The sequence below is a fragment of the Falco biarmicus genome, chromosome 3, assembly GCF_023638135.1.
Source record: "Falco biarmicus isolate bFalBia1 chromosome 3, bFalBia1.pri, whole genome shotgun sequence".
In the NCBI taxonomy this organism is placed as follows: domain Eukaryota; kingdom Metazoa; phylum Chordata; class Aves; order Falconiformes; family Falconidae; genus Falco; species Falco biarmicus.
The window spans coordinates 81,804,079-81,824,095 of NC_079290.1; the positions used below are offsets into that span (position 1 = coordinate 81,804,079).

At 41.0% G+C, this 20,017-nt stretch overlaps 1 protein-coding gene across 1 annotated transcript; it reads left to right on the plus strand.

The window, feature by feature from the left end:
• The first annotated feature begins 186 nt into the window (after nucleotides 1–186).
• SRD5A1 (steroid 5 alpha-reductase 1) lies at nucleotides 187–18,833 on the plus strand. Its single transcript, XM_056333055.1, has 5 exons — nucleotides 187–546; nucleotides 2,693–2,859; nucleotides 10,014–10,115; nucleotides 12,232–12,382; nucleotides 15,130–18,833. Exons 1-5 carry the CDS (start codon nucleotides 230–232, stop codon nucleotides 15,194–15,196), a joined length of 804 nt encoding a protein of 267 aa, XP_056189030.1. The 5' UTR covers nucleotides 187–229; the 3' UTR covers nucleotides 15,197–18,833.
• Nucleotides 18,834–20,017: the final 1,184 nt, after the last annotated feature.

Consider the following 20,017-nt stretch of genomic DNA (forward strand, 5'->3'; position numbering starts at 1 on the left):
CTTTCCGGGCGGCAGCACGTCGCGCCGCCGCCGCCCCGGCGGGACTTCCGCTCTCAGGCGCCCCTCCCGCACGCAGCGGCCCCACCAACCGCCGGCCGGGGGCGGGAGGGGGCGGTGTAGGCCACGCCCACCCCCGCGCCGATTGGTTCGCGGTGCCGGTGGGCGTGGCTCCCGCCGGCCGGTGAATGGAAGCACCGCGGCGCGGGCGAGCTCGTGCAGGTGGCGGGGGATGGGGGCCGGCAACGCGTGCGAGTTCTGGCGGCGGGTGTCGGGCCCGGAGGAGCAGCGGCTGCTGGAGCTCCTCTCCTACGGGCTGGTGGCCCTGGGCGCCGCCTCCGCCGTGCTGCTCTGCTTCATCCCCATGCCCTACGGCCGGTACTCCTCGCGGCGCTTCGGCTGGCTGCTGCCCGCCCGCCCCGCCTGGGCGCTGCAGGAGCTGCCCTCCCTCCTCGTCCCCCTGGGGCTGGCCGCCTGCGGCGGGGCGGTCGCCGCCGCCTGGCCCAACCGCCTGCTGCTGGGCTGCTTCGCCGTGCACTACGCACACAGGTGCGGCCCTTCGGCCGGGGCGGGGGCCGCCCTCGGGTGCTCCTGCTCGGGCCCGCCCGGGGGGTGGGGGGTGGCGGGGGGCGGGCGAAGCGCGGGTCGGGGTCCGTCTTGATGGACGCGCCCGGCTACTGCTTTCTGGCTGCAGGAACTGAAATTCCGATGCAAACTAATGTTTTTTAAGGAATGCAATAACCGGTGGAGCCTTTTGTGCCCCTTGAGTCAGGGAGCTCCGTGCCGGTGCTTGCGGCGCTGCTGCGGTGACTGTCGGCCGTGTCACAGGCGGGGGGGCACGGGGCGCGCTCCCGGCGGGGTGCACCGTCCTGCCCCGTTGCTGCAGCTCTTGGCGGTGGCCTCCCTTTAAGCAATGACTTGACCAGGTAGTTTTAAAGGACACCGTGTCCCAATATGGGGAGTTCAGCGCTGGATGCAGATATAGTTTTAATATGATAGGAAGTGGTGATGCTAAAGGGTCAAAAAGCGACGTCGCTATGAATGCTTGGCCACCACAAGCCGGTTATCCCCGTGATTTTATGATTCTGTCCTGTGATTACCTCTGTTATCTCCATGGTTCTATAATTCTTATTTTAAAGTTGTGAAACAGTAGATATTTTCCTTCCAATGATGTTTTTTCAACGCAGGGCTTGTTTCGTGAGTTGGACTCAATGATCTTTGTGGGTCCGTTCCAGTTCAGGATGTTCACTAAAATACTAGTGAAGCTTAAGCAGAGTGTCCCGCGTTGCCCTGTAGTCAATGGTATTTCGTAAAACTACTTGGGAGAAGGCGTTTAGCTGCAGCTCAGATACGGTTTTGCTGTTGCCTTCAGGTCTCTGGCAATACTCCACAGGTATTTTGCCACCATACTAATACAGCAGAGGGAGATTTGTCTGGCTAATTTTAAGCGGGGTGTGTGGCAGGTGATACGGTTGTCTTTCAGTGTTTGTTGCAAGAGGCTGTTGCTTTTGACCGTGAATATTCCACGTCCTCACAGCCAAGAGAGACGCAACATATGGCTGGCCTGGTGGCTGACAGGCTTTGCCAAACTCAGGAGTGTGTCTTTACTCCCTCTTTTTCCACTCTTGAGAGTAAAGAGATCAGCTTTGGTGATTAACTCATCTTTGATGTCTGGGCAAAAGCTAGAAATGTGAGGTGAAGGTTTGTACAGAAAGCAGAGCTGTACTGCGGTTCCTTTTTTCCAGCTGCTTATTGCTGTTGCCAGACTGAGCGACTGTTCTGAAGGTGAATGCAGACTGGAAGTAGACCTCTCTTATCCAATTCTGTTTACTGTAATGTAGCGGGCTTTAAATAATCATGTTAATGAATTTATCACTCTTTCTTGAAAGCTGTTACGGTTTTGTTTCCTTTGGAAAGGCTCCTCTAAAGCAGTAGTCCTCGGTTAGCTGGAAAATACATGGAAGAATGCTCAGGCTTCAGTAGTCCTGTGCCTGTATTGTTATAGATTGTAATAAAATCAATAGGTGATTGGGAGTTGGCTAGTTACACCAGAAAGACCATAAAAACCTTCACCTGTTTTTCTTGTTTGGAGCTTGTTTATTTACTCATGTAATCCCCTGGGAAAAGTGATTGAGATTCCTTTCCCAGATGGTATGGCAGTTGTAGATTTATCGCATCTTGCACAGGTGTCATAGGGAAGACCAAGATTATCAAGACAAAGCAATTAATGTTTTTAAGTGACTTTTAAGGCAAGGAGGAAACTGAGCTCAATTAGGTTAATTTCAAGGGGACTGACTTTCCTCCTGGAAGTGCTGGTGCATTTGGAGTAGAGATTGCGAGAGCTGGCTCATACCAGAAACCCTGGTGATACTACTGAGGGTTTAGGAACAAAGGAAGACAAAAATATACTGTGCTTAACCTCAGCTGCCTTTGCTACTCTGGTCAAAGTAATTGCCTTGGATATGAAGTTCAAAACTTGTGTCATAGGGGAGAGAGGACTGATCTTGTCATTCTGATGAGGCAGCAAAATCAACATTTAGGTGTTAAAGCAAGCATAACCTTTGAACTGGGATCAAAAACTCCACTGACAATTTGGTGAGCAGGATAATTTGGAATACGGATTACAGTTTAGGACATCAAAAGTATCTTTTCTGTTTGTTAATGCAACAATTTTTTCTTTTCTTATTTGCTATAGGGCACTCATATTTCCTCTTCTGATTCGGGAAGGAAAACCAACACCGTTTTTCACTTTTGTGCTAGCGCTTCTGTTCTGTGTTTACAATGGATACTTGCAAGGCCGCAGCTTGAGCAACTACGCAAAATACCCTTCAGGCTGGTTAAAAGATCCATGTTTCATCACAGGTGAGTTAAAACATGTTATGAGAACATTAGGTGTAATTTTCCTTTGTCTTCACAGCTTTTTATTTTTTACTGTAATCTTATGGTCTCTTCAATCCTATTTTATAGCTTTTGCCATCATTAATTATCTTGTTTGCTGTAGCTGTAAGCCTTTTAACCTTTTTTTTATTTTAGAACTGTGAACTCACACTTCCCACAATGTCAGTGCTGGATGAGCTGACTATCATCTTTATTCATTAACACCAAAGTAAATATGGGTCATGCATTTTTTTTTTGGGGGTATAGGAGCTTAAAGCCTGTCCTGGTTACAGCTGGGATAGAGTTAATTTCCTTCTTAGTAGTTAATACAGTGCTGTGTTTTGGCTCTGATGTGAGAACAAGTTGATAGGACACTGATGCTTTCAGTTGTTGCTGGGTGATGTTTATACTAAATCAAGGACTTTTCAGTTCCTTGGGCCCTGCCAGCGAGAGGGATGGAGGGGACACAGCCAGGACAGGTGACCCAAGCTAGCCAAAGGGATATTCCATGTCATATGACATCATGCTGAGTATATAAACTGGGGGAAGAAGAAGGAAGAGGAGAACATTTGGCATTATGGCGTTTGTCTGCCCAAGTAACTGTTACGCGTGGTGGAGCCCTGCTGTCCTGGGGATGGCCGAACACCTGCCTGCCCATGGGAAGTGATGAATGAATTCCTTGCTTTGCTTTGCATGTGTGTGAGGCTTTTGCTTTACTGATTAAATCGTTCTTATCTCGACCCATGAGTTTTACATTACTTTCAGATTCTCAAGTGTGGGGCTTGGTTGCTGGCTGGGGTTAAACCATGAGGCTTTAAATGGAACCAGCCGCATACCGGTTTAGAACAAAGCAGGTTATCCACATTACATGTAGATTAAATGGAAATCCCTTGTTTCTTGATGTCATATGTACTGCAGGTTTGTATGCGGTCAAACAGAAGTGAACAAATTAATGGAGTAAAAATCCAGTAAGGGTAGCTGCTAAATACCAAGATAACACTTCTGGTGCCAAAAGTCTTTGATGTTGGGATATTTACATGTGCGTGCACACAGACACCAACCCACCCACCCTTGTGATAGGACTGGGCTTTGTCCAAGAACAAAACTGCCCTACAAGGAAGGGCATGGAGGGATTGAACATTCACCTCTATTGGGAAGTGAGGTTACATTTATACTTGAAACCATGCTTATGGATTAAAAAGCTAAGATTAAGTGACAAATTATTGTCTTTGCTCTATTCTTTTGTTTTGTAGGCATCTACTTCTGCCTACTGTCAAAAACATAGTATCCTTTCCCAAGGAAATCTTTACTGAAAGATCACTTTGATCTGAAGACAAACCAGAATGTTTGGCCTTGTCAGTCAAAGGTATAATACTGAGCTGTGTAGATCCCTGATCTGAACCAATGTCGGGGTTTAACCCCAGCTGGCAACTGAGCACTATGCAGCTGCTTGCTTGCTTCGCTCCAATGGGATGAGGGAGAGAATTGGAAAAGTGAGAACTCATGGGCTGAGATAAAGACGGTTTAGTAGGTAAAGCAAAAGCCGTCCACGCAAGCAAAGCAAGGAATTCATTCACCGCTTCCCATGGGCAGGCAGGTGCTCGGCCATCCCCAGGACAGCAGAGCTCCAACATGTGTAGCAGCTGGGCAGACAAACGCCATCACTCTGAACATTCCCCCACCCCTTCCTTCTTCTCTCGGCTTTATATGCTGAGCACGGTGTCGTGGTATGGAATATCCCTTCGGTCAGTTGGGCTCAGCTGTCCCAACTGTGTCCCCTCCCAGCTTCTTGTCCCCCCTGCCCCAGCCTGCTTGCTGGTGGGTGAGGAGCAGAAAAGGCTTTGGCTCTGTGTGAGCACAGCTCAGCAGTAACGAAAACATCTCTGCATTATCCGTGGTATTTTCATCACAAGTCCTATACACAGCCCCATACTAGCTACTATGAAGACAATTACCTCTATCCCAGCCAAACCCAGCACACCCAGTACAATTCTTGTTGTTATTCTGGAGCCAGAGAAAGTTAGTGTTTCTTCCAGATTTCCTAAGCCTTTTACAGCAAGAATAAGTTTTTATCTGTATTATGGTGTTATAGCAGATGACAATAGAGGGCCACTGTGCTAAATGCTGTCATGAATGTAAGACTGAAGAAATTTAAATTGAAATAGATTCTTGCCTGCCAAGATTAGGAGGCAGTACTGCTTGTGCTCTAAAAATGGAAAAATTGAAAGTACAAGGGAATGACTTCAGTGGGCACTGGGAAATTGGATATACTTTTGAAATTCCAGTCTCCTTAAACTTTGATCCAACAAAAAACTTCTTAAATGATCTGTTGATCAAAATTTAAGACTTTGATGCAATGCAAACTTTGTTTCCAGTGTCCTAATTTAGCATCTAAATCAAAAAATATCTCAATACAGTGTTGTAAACAAGTAATGAGTCAGGAGCCATACATCAATTCCTTCTTACTGAAAGATCTTAAATTAAGGTAATAAGAATGTTGCTCAGGTTTCCTTGGGTGTTCTAGGTTTTTTTGTGTTTTGTTTTGTTTTTTTATTTTCAAGCATTTCTGAAAGGGATAAATGAAAATGGTTAGGTTCATACCTTCAGTTATGAATACTTCCGTGTATGAATTAGTCTGGCTTGCGTTTAAGTTTTGCATTGTGGGTTGTGGTTTTCCTCTCCCCACCGCGCCCCCCCCCCAATGCTAGTTTGCAATATCTACTTAAATGTATTTTTTTCCAGTACTGCTAATCATAAGCAGAGTGTTGCTTTCATGATGATTTAAAGCAATACTTTGACTTATAAAAGTTATCCTGAAAACTAAGAAAGGTTCTTGGTATACATAGCAACCATTTCAATAGTATCACTCACTGGCTTTTTTGACACTGTTATTACACAAATCTTTCCATAAAGTTTGGTGTGGCTATGAAACAGGCAAACCTAAGACTTGTTTCCTTTATTCCTGTAACTAGAATATCTTTTGGGCTTTTTTATTTTTGTTTTGTAGTGGACATCAACGTAATTGGAACATAGTGGATAGATATAATTGCTATTTGGTATTTATCCCAGCTAGGTACCTCCAAATATCTGCAATTTATGCTTGTAGCTTTGGTCATCTGAAATGCAGAAGTGCTTTATTGTATACTGGATGCTCCCTGAACAACTGGACTGTTATGTTCTAGTTCTTCAGAAACATCTGGCAGTGCCTTTAAGCCTCTGTTTGAAGTGACTAAAATAAAAAATAATTGAGTAGAAGACTAGAAAATAACAATAGTAAGAAAGCATATTTGCTGAGGGCTAGCAAGATATTTCTTCAATCTATATGAAGTTATATATGGAAGGGAAATGGGAGAGTGTCTACAAGTAGCAGCCAAACGAAGTTCAGTAGTTGGAAGCTGAAAGGAGATAAATTTGCAGTGAAAACAGAAATTTGGAGAAATTAGGCTGATTAACCATCATGGGTGTGTGGGTGTGTGTGTTCAAACAATGGATGCATTTGGTCTGTGGAACCTTAGTTATACAGATTGACTGTTTTCAGATGTTTAGGAGTTAATTCTGGGAAAGTAATAACTTATATCTACACTAGCAATTAATTTGGAGCAGCAATACAGTTTTGATGTGGTTCTTTCATGGTTTCTCTGGACAGTATTGATTTAGTTCAGAACACTGAACTCTTCCGTTTTCAGAAGAAATGGAAATGTTCAGTTTCAAACGCAGTACAATGGTTGATAAAACCATAAGCTTGCAAACCAATGTGAGAACAACTTCATCATCTTGCAGCGTGTACCTTACATGTATGTGCTAATAAAAAGCTTGTGAACTTACCAAGAGTACCTGCATGTTTCACCCTTGTGTTTTTTCCTAATCTGTCTGCATCTCTAACTGGAAACTCCTTCCTTTGCTTGCTTTAGCTTCATCAATCTCTTGGCAATATGTTGTATGTCTTTTCTTACTCCTTTAAATCCCCATTCAACTACTTTCTCCTAATGTTGATGGCTAACCCTTCTGTGCATCAAACCACTTTTCTTCGCAGAGGCTGTGCAAAGCAGAGAAGTACCTATAACTCGGAAGGTGCAGGTGATGGAACATCAGAACCTAGTCTGTTGCGTGAAGCACTTAATCTGTCAGTCAGGCAACCAGGCACACGTGGCATTTCTGCTTTCTACACGGAACAGACATGGAGGGAGCATGGGCATTGTCTCCATCTGGATATGGTCTTGTGATGGAGGGATGGGGGTTAGTCAGTATCTCTCCTAATATCTACAGGCGTCTGGATGATCCAAATGATTCTGTGCCTTCTTGGAATGACTAACTACACAGTATGACATGAGGCACTGGTTCACCTGAGGTGTCTACCAGGCACCTTCAGTGCAGCTGTAGAAACTGGCCTCCTGATGTTTCTATACAGCATCTGGCACTATGTATTTTCGAAACCCAGAGTGGGGAGGTCAGCCAGACAGCAGTTCCCATACTGTCACTCTGAAAGAGCCTGCAGAACAAGAGCAGGCTCATTTTGCATGAGATTTTTATATGGGCCAGGGTAAAGAGGACACTGGTGCAACAGCGCACCTGTGCTTTTCTGTTGCACTAGTTTGTTTGGTAATACAGACCTAGTTACTGTCCTTCTTATGCAAATGTTCTGGTACAAACCCAGGACTTAATCTCCAGTTTTATCCTGATGAAGGAAAAAAGCCTGTTGAGTTTAATAGCCTCATGAGGTCATCTACGTCGTGTGGTGCATCCTGTGGCTCCCTCCCTGTTTACATATCTGTTTCCCTGTGGTGGAAGCCAAGTCATGCAGGTCATGGTGCGTAACCAGCTCTTGGCTTTGTAGAGTGCAGTCCTGGGACTCTGCCATGGTGGGAATCTGAGGATGAGGACAGTGAAGTACAATGCCCGGAGAGAACAGGCACAGGGAAGTGGGTCTTCAAATTGAAGAGGAGTGCTGTGAAAATAGCCCATGTTCATCAGCTTGTTGTCCATGAAGAGAGATTTGTTTTCTTCTGACATGTGGTAGTTTTCAAGTAAGAGGAGTAAAAATGCACAGAATCAACTGATCTTATGTAGTAATTGGGCACTCCTAAAGCAAGCTCCGGTCTTTTTTGCATTATCTGGAAAGTTCTTAGTAGCTCATATATATTTTACAAACAGACACCAATTTAGAGTACACTAACATTGTCCAAAACTACGGTGGCATTTCAGGGAAATCAAAGGGTCTCTGATTTCCTCAGGAGGAAATTTAGTGTTCTTTCTAGAACTGCTACTACCTTTCAGGATAGATTTTTCTTCATGCCAATACTGAAGTAAATTAGTAGAAACATTGTTTATATTTAAGTAGCATTAATCTGTTCAGAAATTTCCTTTCAAATGGTCTTATGGATAGACATAACTTGCTTATTTAGTTGTATGAATAACATCCCTTGTTTTCCAAGGTAGTCTCAATCTTCTCTGGCAATTTGCAAACTGATACATAATTACTAATGCTGAGAGACTATTTTTGTTGCTGGATGCAGTGGGGATCCAATATTCTCTATTGGGATAAAGATCTCTTTTGCAGGGAAAAGAAGTTAAAAATTACCTCTTCCTCAAAGCAGAATTCGACAGCATTTGAATTATTCTCTCAGTTTTGGAATGCTGTCATTACATGAATTGGTTTGTAAAATCCTCATTACGTTGATCTAATCTGTCTCATGATGGTATAATTACATTGATTATATAGTTGAAAGTATTATGGTAGATTTCCTGTGGAAAACACTTTGTGGCATATACACACCTTGATTGCTAATTGAAGCTTCTGGCACTGTGCTGTATAAACAAAAAGTTAAGAAACGTGCTTTTTCTGCAGAACTAAATTCTGCTACTAGTTTTTTAATGTCAGCAGATTGTAAGAAGCTAATTGAACAATGTTTTTATTTATATAGGTAAATATGGAGAAAGCTTTCATGCAGAAACCTCTATTTCTATGCAGAGCAGTCACTTATTTCCTCCTGATCCATGTGGAAGCAGACAGCTAAGTCCTTTAAAGTAAACACAGCCCACAAAGGGCTGAGAGAAGAAAGCTGTCTATCTAATAACTTGTTTGAGAGGCAAGATCCACTTACATCTGCAGCTTCCCTTTGAAATTGGCTTAAGTTTTGGTAAAGTATGCTCTGACAACTTGCAAGATGGCCTTATACCTCTGGATGTCTACTTCATGTCTTTGCTGAGATGGTCGTACTACTGGATTTCTCTGAATTGAGAGCAAGCCATCTGAAAGACTTGAGTGATGGGTGCAAAAAAGCAAAACTTTCTATATCTGGCATGTTCTAGAAGAGCATCATTGGCATTTTCTTGGTAATTTAAATAAAAATTGATAACTTTAGAAGTGGTTTCAAAACAATATAATGGATCTACCCTGACAACCTGAATCTTGTCTGCTCATAGTAACAAGGAACACTGCCTTCAGAGGAAGATTTACATAGGTAACATGTAGCCAAAGACTGAGAATGGAAGGGTGAAAATACTGAATTTCAATCCTAAATTCCTTTTTGATTTATCCCATACAGTTATGGCAACAAGATATAAGGATGTAGAATGCAACAATAATTTCAGTTTCTGTGAAAGCCTGGTATAAATCATGAAACCATTTTGTTGAATGACATAAGTAAATAGTGTGTGAATTCCTTCCAATTCTATTATTCCTTTTATTGCATGGAAGTCTGCTGTGGAAACTCTGGTATATTTTCAGTACAAAAAAAAAAAGGGAACTAAGATGTGTCCCTCTGGCAGGAATGAGATTGGCTGTTTCTTTGGCTGTTTAAGATTTTGGTGTATTTGTTTTTCTATGTGGAAGTTAGGGAAATAGACACATTACATCTGTATATATGCACATGGATACATTTATATAAGTCTAGCAACACAGGGATAGTACTGTGAGTATATTCTTATCTACAAACCTGTTAATTACTGTGAACTCTGCTGACTTAAGAGCTCAGTGTGGGACTGGGATTGTGCAGGATGTCACCAGAATTGCTTAAGCTGCTTGCATTACTACTGCTTTGAGATAACGTGCCTAACGTGATATATGACTGTGGTTTGTTTTCTGAACAAGCACTTTGGCTCAGTATACTAAAGATAGTATTTTAAATATTTCTCTTCAGGTTTTATAGGGTGGCTGATGGGCATGGCAATCAATATTCATTCTGATCATATTCTCAGAAATCTGAGAAAGCCAGGAGAAACTGGTTACAAGATACCAAGAGGTGAGTAAAAATGTTACAGAAATTTCTGTAGCAATAAAATATCTCTCATGAGGAGAGGTGGAGAGAGCTGGGACTGTTCAGCCTGGAGACGAGAAGGTTCAGCGAGTTCTTATCAATGTGTATAAGTACTTGATGGGAGAGAATGAAGAGGAGGGAGCCAGGCTCTTCTCAGTGGCGCCTGGTGACAAGAGCAGAGTCACTGGGCAAAAAATTCAGAAGACCTGAAATCATATCTGAACACAGTGTTTGACTACCCTCACAGCAAAAACTGGAACAGGTTGCTCAGAGGAATTGTGGAGTCTCCATCTGCAGAGATACTCACAACTGGACTGGACATGGTCCTGGGTAACCTGCTCTAGCTGACACTGCTTGAGCCAAGGGGGTTGGACTAGGTGATCTCAGGAGGTCCCTTCCAACCTAAAATGATTCTGTGTAAAGATGACCTTTTAAAGCTTGGGTTTTTTTAGGGAAGATAGTAATTTGTGATACAAGGGGAAACTGGAAATAGTAGTGGTCTATTCAGAGAAGTGATTTCATAGCGTGGGAAACACTTCCCCCCTCCCCTCGCCCTTAAGCCAAGTATTGTAAGGGATCTATTTCATGATATCATGTGGCTTGTGCAAGTCATTTGATTTCTTGACCAACTTTGGCTGCATTTTTAGAAAGTGTTAAAAATGTAACATAGCATCCCACAACTTTTATGAGACTCAGCAGGTAGGTGGAGAAAGATGACCTGAATTATCATCCCAGTGCGGGGGCAGGAAGGGAAGGCAGAAAGTACTCAGCAACTATGTGTGGCTGGCCCATCTTAAGCTGTCCCACATATGAAGAGGGAGGGATCTTAGGTAACTGGAGAGCAGCTACTGCCATAAGAGATACATGGGGAAAAGAGGACAGAAACCCAAAGGAAGTCAGGCACTATAAATTCTGGCCTTCCTGGGAAAATGAAGAATATGAAAGGACTTCTTAAGGAGCCTATTGAAGTGTTAAAGTTTATTGACACTTCTGGAAATGTTAGATTCTTCTAGGTATATTACACTCGGTGAGAGCGTAAAAATAATAGCTTACCTCTGAATTCTGCTGTTTATCTAAGTGTTTTCCTTTAGCTGTTGCTTTCTTAGTTTTTAGTGAGATTTCTTAATAAAACTGGTAGAACTAGGTATATAAGGCAGTGGACTTATTCGTCACCAGGAAAGGTAACTTTTAACAGATGCAAATCCAAGTGCCCATGAGTAAAAGAACATGAACATACTGTATTATGTTCAGTGTACAAAAAAATTCTGAAGGAAATAAGATATTTGCTGCATGATCAGGAGGAGTTGATGTTGTTGATATGGATTATCCAGTTTAAGTGCTAGAATTCTGCTTTTGTCACGAAGGTGAAGTAAATTAAAGCAAAGTCAAAGCATGTCTTTTATTACACTTGGCAAATACTTGTTTGTTTAGGCCTGCTGCTAAAGCACATACCAAGATGTTACCAGTTTTTACACTAACTTTGGAATTAGGGTGAAAGTTCTTACTTTATAAAATTCCCAGCAGGTGAGTACTGATTGTTCATGCATAATTGGCTGTAAAATACATTTAATGTGGACTGCCAATTACTTCTTTCATGGAGTGTCAGGGCCAAAGCAGTAGACCTGAAAGTGGAGGGGAACAAAAGGGCAACACATTTTAAACTAGAGGATAACTTTGGAACTGTAAATTAACTAAGAATTTAAAGAATTAAATTAATTAAATTATGTATGTTAACTAACCCTATGAATATTTTCTGGGACTCTTGAAGGGGAGCATATTTTCTATTTTTACAGGATTTAAGAAAGGTTTAGTTTATGATCAAAGAGCTAGTTTGATATCAGTAATTATTTAGAGGCATGAACTCACTTCTGATGCTGATAAATCTGCTTTTCTTTCATGATTTGAAGAGGCAAAATGACGCTGGGGAAGGTCTGTCTATAAATGAGGTATTAAGTAATGCTTCATAGAATAGCTTGAACTGAAAAACTGGATTTAAAAATCGGACATTAGTGATACAGCTCTTATTTGACTTACAGTGAAAGATAGCATTGCACATCTCCTAGATTAAGGTGCTTTTAAAATTACTCTGTCCTGCTTTCAGGAGGAATGTTTGAGTATGTCAGTGGAGCCAACTTTTTTGGAGAGATCCTGGAATGGTTTGGGTTTGCCCTTGCCTGCTGCACCATTGAAAGCCTTGCATTTGCACTGTGTACACTTTTCATCTTGGGTTCAAGGGCAAAACAACACCATCAGTAAGTGTTTGTGTCTTATAATTTCTGTACACTTCATTTCCATTCAACAAATTATGCCTCATTCCATAGGGATGTTGCACAGCAAGTCTTGTGAGGCTGCTACTGTAGTGGAGAATATGATAGAGAATACTTTGAGTAGCATCAAGCACTGCAGAATTTCAATGGGAGAATACTGAGCATAAACACACAGTGTGTACAATGAGGTAGTCAAAATAATGTTTAAATGACCATAGTTCATTCTGGATCTGTAAAGATTATAGAAAAGTTTGGGAAAATTGTTTTAATTGATAATACACTATACTTCCCCTTGCAGCTCAAACTTGTTTCTATAATACTAAAATTTGAAGTTACAGAAGACAGAAGGATCATAATTTGAGAAAACTTGTTTCTTGAAAGAATTGCCTTTAAGGAATAGCATGTTTAGAAGAATTTGATCACCTTAATCTTAATCTAGTTACTTTCAGTTTCCTGCTTAGATTCTTGTGCTGAAACTTAGGGGTATAAAAGCAAATAAACATGAATATATGGAGGAAGTAAGTTGAAAAAAATGCAACTGCTAACAGTCTGTCAGGGTGGCCATGGCTCTGTCTAGTGGAGTCTTGAAAACCTCCAGAAACAGAGGTTTTCCTGCACCTTGTTTGTAGTGTGTTCCAGGTCTGCATTACCCTACCAGTGAACAAGTTTTTCCTACTATCCAACCTGAACCATCCAAGCCTGTTGCCTGTGACCATCTTTCCTTGTTTTACCACCAGCTATTACTGAGAAGAGTCACAGGATATCTTGGGTTGGGAGTAGCATCTGAAGGTTGTGCAGTCATCTGGTGTGACCTGCTCCAACCAGGGCTAACCGCAAGGCTATACCTGGTTGCCCAGGGCCTCATCCAGTTGAGTGCTGAGTGTCTATCTCCAGGGGTGGAGGCCTCAGCACATCTCTGGCAAAGCACTGGGACAGGAATTTTCTCATTCCCATGGGGAAGAGGTTTTTTTTTTCCTTATGTCCAGCTGGATTTTTTCCATGTTGCAACTTTTATCCCCTGCCACTTGTCCACTTGCTGTGTGCTCCCAGGAGGGGTATGGTTCTGCCTTCTCTCCGACACCACTGTAGGCAGTGGAAGACTGCAGTCAGATCTGCCTCTTAACTTTTCCAGGCTGAACAAGCCTAGGTCCCTCAACTTCTCATATGTTCCAGCTATGCAGTTGTCTTAATGACCATCTGCTGGATTCTTCTCCAGCTTGTGGACATCTTTATTGCACAGGAGGCCAAGAGCTGGAGGCAGTAAGGCAGATGCAGGCTCTCAACTGCTGAATAGCACAGAATAAGCACTTCCCTTGAACTGATGCTCTATACTTGTAGGCAGGCCAGTATGCAGTTAGCCTTCATCGTTGCACAGACCCATTACTGACTCATGTTCAAAATGTTCACCAGGATGTCTGTCCTTTTGTGTAGAGCTGCTAGCTAGCCAGTCAGTCCCTGGTCTCCACTTCTGCGTGAGGCCATTGCGTTCCAGCTACAAGACTTTGCATTTCATTCATAGTTTTGCTCCATTGTCTCCCCTTCCAGTACCCGTAGGCAGCAGTAACAGTGCCCCTTAGTCCCTTCCTCACCAGACTAAGCAATGCCAGGTTCCTCAGCCTCTCCTTGTATATTGTTCTTCAGGCTCAAATTCCATTGCTGGTTCCTGTCTATGTTAAGCCTTGACAGCACTCTTTCAGAACTCTGGACTTAGAAAGCATTATGAAAAAACTAAACTTCATTAAAGGAAGTAATTTGCACTAAAGAAAAAATGCATAAAAATGGAAGAGGGGTACAGAAAAAACCCACTAAACAAAAAACCCGAAACACGCTAACAAATCTGTGTAAGTGAAGAAATAATTTTGGTGTAGTGTGTTTAGTTTGAAAAACTTAGATAAAGGACTGAAAAGGATAAATACTGTAATGCTGATATTCCACAGCTGCAGGTTAGCATGCATTTTATGTTTTGTTCTCTGCTTATTCCAGCTTTATTCTTGCAGTTAGCTAATTAATAATATGAATACCTGTACCTTGGAGGAGCCCGGATGAAGTTCATTCTTTTTTTTATTTTAAAGAAGCAGAGGAATAAATACTTGAAAATGGGAGTAAAATTGTTTTATAAGGTGACCAGACAAATAATATTTGGTAGTGCTATGCATTTATTCTCTTAACATTGTCTAATTTGAAAGCAGTGGTGGTCTTTGAGGGGGATTAGCAGTAAGGTTAGTGTAATGTTTGCCATGTTAAGTTTGATTATCCAAATCCCGACTGGAACTGAAGATGTTTCTATCTAGAACAGTGACTGTCATCCCAGTATGTGGAGTATCCCCCGCTTCCATGTGAAGTCATTGTACAATTTGATATGTTAGCCCCTTGGATGTTTTTTTTATATTATTTTTTCCCCTTGACTGCTAAAATGCGAATAGTCAGGATGCATAACAACATACATTTTGAAAAAACAGGCTATTCCTTTCCTGTCTGCTTTCACCACATCCGTTGGTTTGATTTCCCACTGCTGGCAGCAGTAACTGTTTCGTTCGTAGTTGGTGATTAGATGTCATTAGCATGAGTGTGGTAAATGGCAGTTTTCCATCCAGAGTAGGTTCTAAAGGCATTTTTTCAGTTTGTATCCAGAAAATACATGGATTAAATTGAACACATTGTACAATTACTTAATTACCTTGCCAGCATTTTTAAGACTCAATACTCATTGGATTTCTGTCTTTGCTTTTCAGATGGTACCTTGAGAAATTTGAAGACTACCCAAAGGGCCGAAAAATTGTGATCCCTTTTGTGTACTGAGCTGTGTTTTTAATACTGTTTTTGAAATTGATGCTTTCTGTAACAGATAATACTTTACAGGTTAACAACATAGTCTGATCATTGCTGTGACAAAGCCTTTGCCTCAGTGCTGCTATTAGTTACTACTTTTCTTTTTAATGTAAACCCAGAATCTAATGGACACAGTGAATAGGAACAGAAATGCTTTTCCAGCAGTGGAGCATCATCATAAATACATGTTAGGCAGTGTATTTGAATTCACATCATGGAACCTTCTGTGTAGGATTTCTGGTACTTCCTTCTCTGCAGGTCCACTTGATCTAGACACGCTGTCCTGAGGATCATGCTGTGAACCAAATCATCCTCCCTGCAATCTGAGTAGTGTGTTCTGCCTGTTATTTGCCTGCATACACAAATAGGGTTTACTTTTTTTTTTTTCCTTGCCTTCCTAATCTTTTCTTCCCCCCATCTGCATTTCCAGGAGAACTGGGTGCAGACCAAGGACATTAGATGAATGTAGTTGCTGTTAAGTGAGAAACAGTGTTGTTCCTCCTCTTTGCGCTCTTACGCAGGTATGGACACTGTATAGATAATACTTAATGCCATTTACATAAAGAGTTGTAGTGCTACCTTTCCCAAATAATAGATTAAGATTGTTGTCTACCTCTCAAACTTGATAACCATCTGATAACGATCTCAATATTCAATGTGTTTTCTCACTCAACACTATTTTTGGAAGGCATTCTTTATTTGGGATACTTAGGCCAGTGTAACACTGTTAACAATTGTGTAAGTCTTCTAACTTACTATATAAAGAAGAAACACCTTAAGATTTTTACAAAATTCTCTTACTATTCTGTTTAAAAAAAAGTGTCTTCCTTCTCCTGTTGATAATGGTTTAGATGATTTTTGTAATCCAAAAGTCTGGAATCTGTGCTGCTTATTTTTATTAATGTCAGCTCTCATACCATTACATTTTTGTCCCGAAGGACTCCAGAAGAGTTTCAAAAACTTAATAGGATCCCAAGCATACTGACTTTGGAGTTTCAGGCACATCTGTGTCCTTTGCTGCTTGTGATATTAAAGAGTTTTTTGGAATTGCTGAGAAAAGAAATCTAAGAAATTAATTCTACAGAAAATAAAAAAAAAAAAAACCCAAACACAGACAAAACCCCAAACCAAGAACCAAAGAATAATAATTAAAAAAACCAAAAACCACTACAAAAGCAAACAAAAAAAATGCCGAAACTGCTGTTAATATACTTCGGAAATCAAACTTTTACCAAGTGTCTTCTGATCTGTTTACACCTTCTATGTTGGGTTATGTTTTTCCGAACAAATTGGTAATATGTTTGCCAGATGCAGACTTTTCCTGTATGGTATCGCAGTAAGCTTTGTCTAAAGCTCAAAATTCTGTCTTCGCTGTTGAGTTACTCTTCTGTAGTAATCAAAGTAATGCATCTGGTGAACTTAACCTTTAATATCTTAGATATTAGTTAAAAAAAGCACATTTTGGAAATGAGCTGTGAAAAAAAGGACTTTGTGACCCAAGCTTCTGCTTAACAGTTGTTTTGTCCTCTTCTTCTTCCTGCCATGTTTATACAGTACTTTCTTCACTGAAGTCTTGGCTATCAGTAAGGATTTATTCAGTAGTGTAAGTGTAACAAAAAAATCTGTTATTGACTGAATTAGTTAAAGGAAGGCGGAGAGAGAAACTGACAGTCCTGCAGTGATGATAACTTACCATACTAACTAACCAGCAACTGCTGGTTGCTCCTTATGTTCACTGGGATGATTGATCCTGCTCTCAGCCAATATTCAAACAGAACAGCTTTGGGAGAACATAGGAATACCCGTTCCTTTGACACCTTACTTGATTCTGAAATAGTTTAATAATTTCTTTAGTGTTTGCATCCTTCCTTTAGTGAAGCTTCTCCTGTTGTTTTAGTTATCATGCTGTAATTTGACATTTGATCCTAGCTGTTTTGATGAACACTCAGTCATAAAGTTCCCTGGGGAGAGGATAGTGGGGAGGATGTTTTACTCTTCAATGCTAAAGTGGAGTTAGTAGACAATAAAAGTTCAATAGGACCACTTAAAGCATATTCTGAAGAGAATTTTAGAAACTAGTCTTGTATATTGAGATGCTCCCAAACCCTCCCACATGCCCATGGCAGTTTTTTAAATCTTGATATCAAAATCATCCAGCTATCAAAATTGTTTTAGGGGAAAAAAATACACTGTTCAAAGAGCACTGCCTCCTCTAGGTGTTTAAATACCTGCATAGCTTATGGTGAATTAATATCTTGTCTTTAGGAATATTTGTTAAAAAATCACTAATGGGACAACCAACCAGTAAAAAAAAAAATCTGGCTGCAGCACTTCAGTCTGTAATCCACCACCTCCTTTTACATTTTTCGGCCTTTTATGAAAAGGCAAATCTTCTCTTAATAGTAAACAATAGGAAAGAATGCATAGTGTTCAGTATGTCTCCTTATATTCAAGAGCTGTAGCTCTCTGTAGTCAGTAGTATTTATCATAGTTTACAGAAAATCTGTACTGATGCCTCAGTTATGCTCTTGTGCTATGCTTCTAAATATTTATCATGATAAAAGTTCAGCTGGTTTGCTCACATAAAGTTAATTTATGGCTTACCTATAGCAGGATAGGGGTCTGAAACTTGATGCTCTGACAGCTTATCAGTGTTCTTTCTGTTGTTACAGAAAAGGAAAAGTAAAGGTCTATAAAGTGTGAATGTCAGTGCCTTTAGGAATTTCAGTTAACTGGATTATTAAAAAAAGAAAAAGAGGAGATTTCTGTTCTTTGTGTGTTCATATTTTATTTTCTTATACTGCTGGAACCTTAAGTACAGAATTTGAGGATGTTCATTAGAGAATATTATGAGGAGCAGCTGAGGGAACTGGGGTTCTTTAGTCTGGAGAAAAGGAGGCTCTGGGGAAACCTTACTGTGCTTTACAGCTACCTAAAAGGAGGTAGTTGTAAAGGTGAGTGTCAATCACACTCTTCTCCCAAGTAAAAAGTGAGAGGATGAGAGGAAATGGACTCAGGTTGCACCAGAGGAGGTTCAGATTAGATATTAGGAAAAATTTCTTTACCAAAAGGGTTGTCAAGCATTGGAACAGGCTGCCCAGGGAAGTGATGGAGTCGCCATCCCTGGAGGTGTTTAAAGCTGCGTAGATGTGGCACTTAGGGACGTGGTTTAGTGGTGGGCTTGGCAGTGCTAGATTAACAGTTGGACTCAATGATCTTAAGGGGCTTTTCCAACCTAACTGTTTCTGATTCTTGCATTTCAAGGCCAAGGTACACTGGTGAAAAGCGTATGATCAGCTTGGTCAAATGCTAGAACCACCTTTTGTTTAAACAATATCCCATTTATTTGTCATACTTCACTCGTGCTCCCTTCCCCTTTAAGCAGCCTTGACAGAATTTCTCTATTTGAAAATATTTGATACTGAAATTTTGTTCTTGAAAATACATTGTATGAAAATGAACTCTGTTCTGCTGATTCCAGAAGGAGAAAACACGTATGCTTGCTATTGTATAATATCTGTAGCAATTTTTAACAGAGACACTTCTATTCAGATTGCCTACATCTTTCCCAGGAATCCCTTACTAATAAAATATGGTTTGCACTGTCTTGCTTGAATACTTTTTTCCTGTTAATAATCCTTGCTATAACTTGTAGGGGTTGACCAAGGCTTTTGTACCAGCAATTTCATTATTCCAAATGAGGACTGTAGTAGTAAGGTTGTATTAGAATAACCTAGATATACGTGAACTTGACAAAATGGATTCAAAGAAATTATTAAAAGTCACAAGATATATTTGTCTAGTGATAGATTCTTAATTATGTAAAACAAAGTATGTAATGTCCTATGTTCGCCGTTAGAACAAAGACTAACAGGAGCAGGGGCTACTTATTTGTGTTCCTCTGCTGCTGCTGGGTCATGGTCAACTTTTCATTCAGAACAACTGTAACAGCTGCCACTTCAACAGTTTTAATTGTGGTTCAGCAGCATGTTGCCTTTTTGAGGAATGATGATAGTGGGAAAAATGGCTTGTCATGAACCTGTATTCTTTCAGCAGGCAAGAAATCCTGAATGCCTACTGCAGAGTTTTTACAGTCTGTTTGGGAAAAACACTTCTAGCAAACACCTGTTAATTTAAATTAATAATTTTATAATGAGAATGCCCCAGCCTGTTGTGTGCTATTAAGTTTTATCATGGCAGTTGCACTTGTCAGGGTAGCTTTTCACACATACATCAGTCAGCTTTGTGAGGGAAACAGGCCTCTGGGTAAAATTGCACCATGTTTTGCAGTGATGCAATGGATCTATCAGCAGGTATGTATCCACACAAAAGCATGTGAGCAAGCAATTGTTTTGCAGGACAATTGAAGGTATAAGCCTAAAACAAGGTTTGCAGCTCAGAGAGTTTGAGAGAGTTGCACAACTGCAACTTGCTGTTGAGCTTCTTAAAAGAACATGTTTTTGTACATCCATTGCTTGATTTACCATATTTGCATTACATTTTGTACAAGTGGATGCTGGAAGCAATAGGTTATTTGTTCACAGAGATAAAAGAATACCTGTATAATAATTGGTACAGCATTTGGTATAATCCTTCTCCAGAGATGCTGCATTACCAATGTGCTAGCAAGAACCTTGCAGTGATGATGTTTTTTTTCCTGCTCCTTAATATTTTTAGCCTCTTTTTTTTTTTTTTTTTGGAAATGGACATGGGTGGCTGGATCCAGAGAGGGAGCACTAGCAAAGCCACATGTTCTAGCTGCTCTGGGAGGGAGTGCTCTATTTCTCCTGG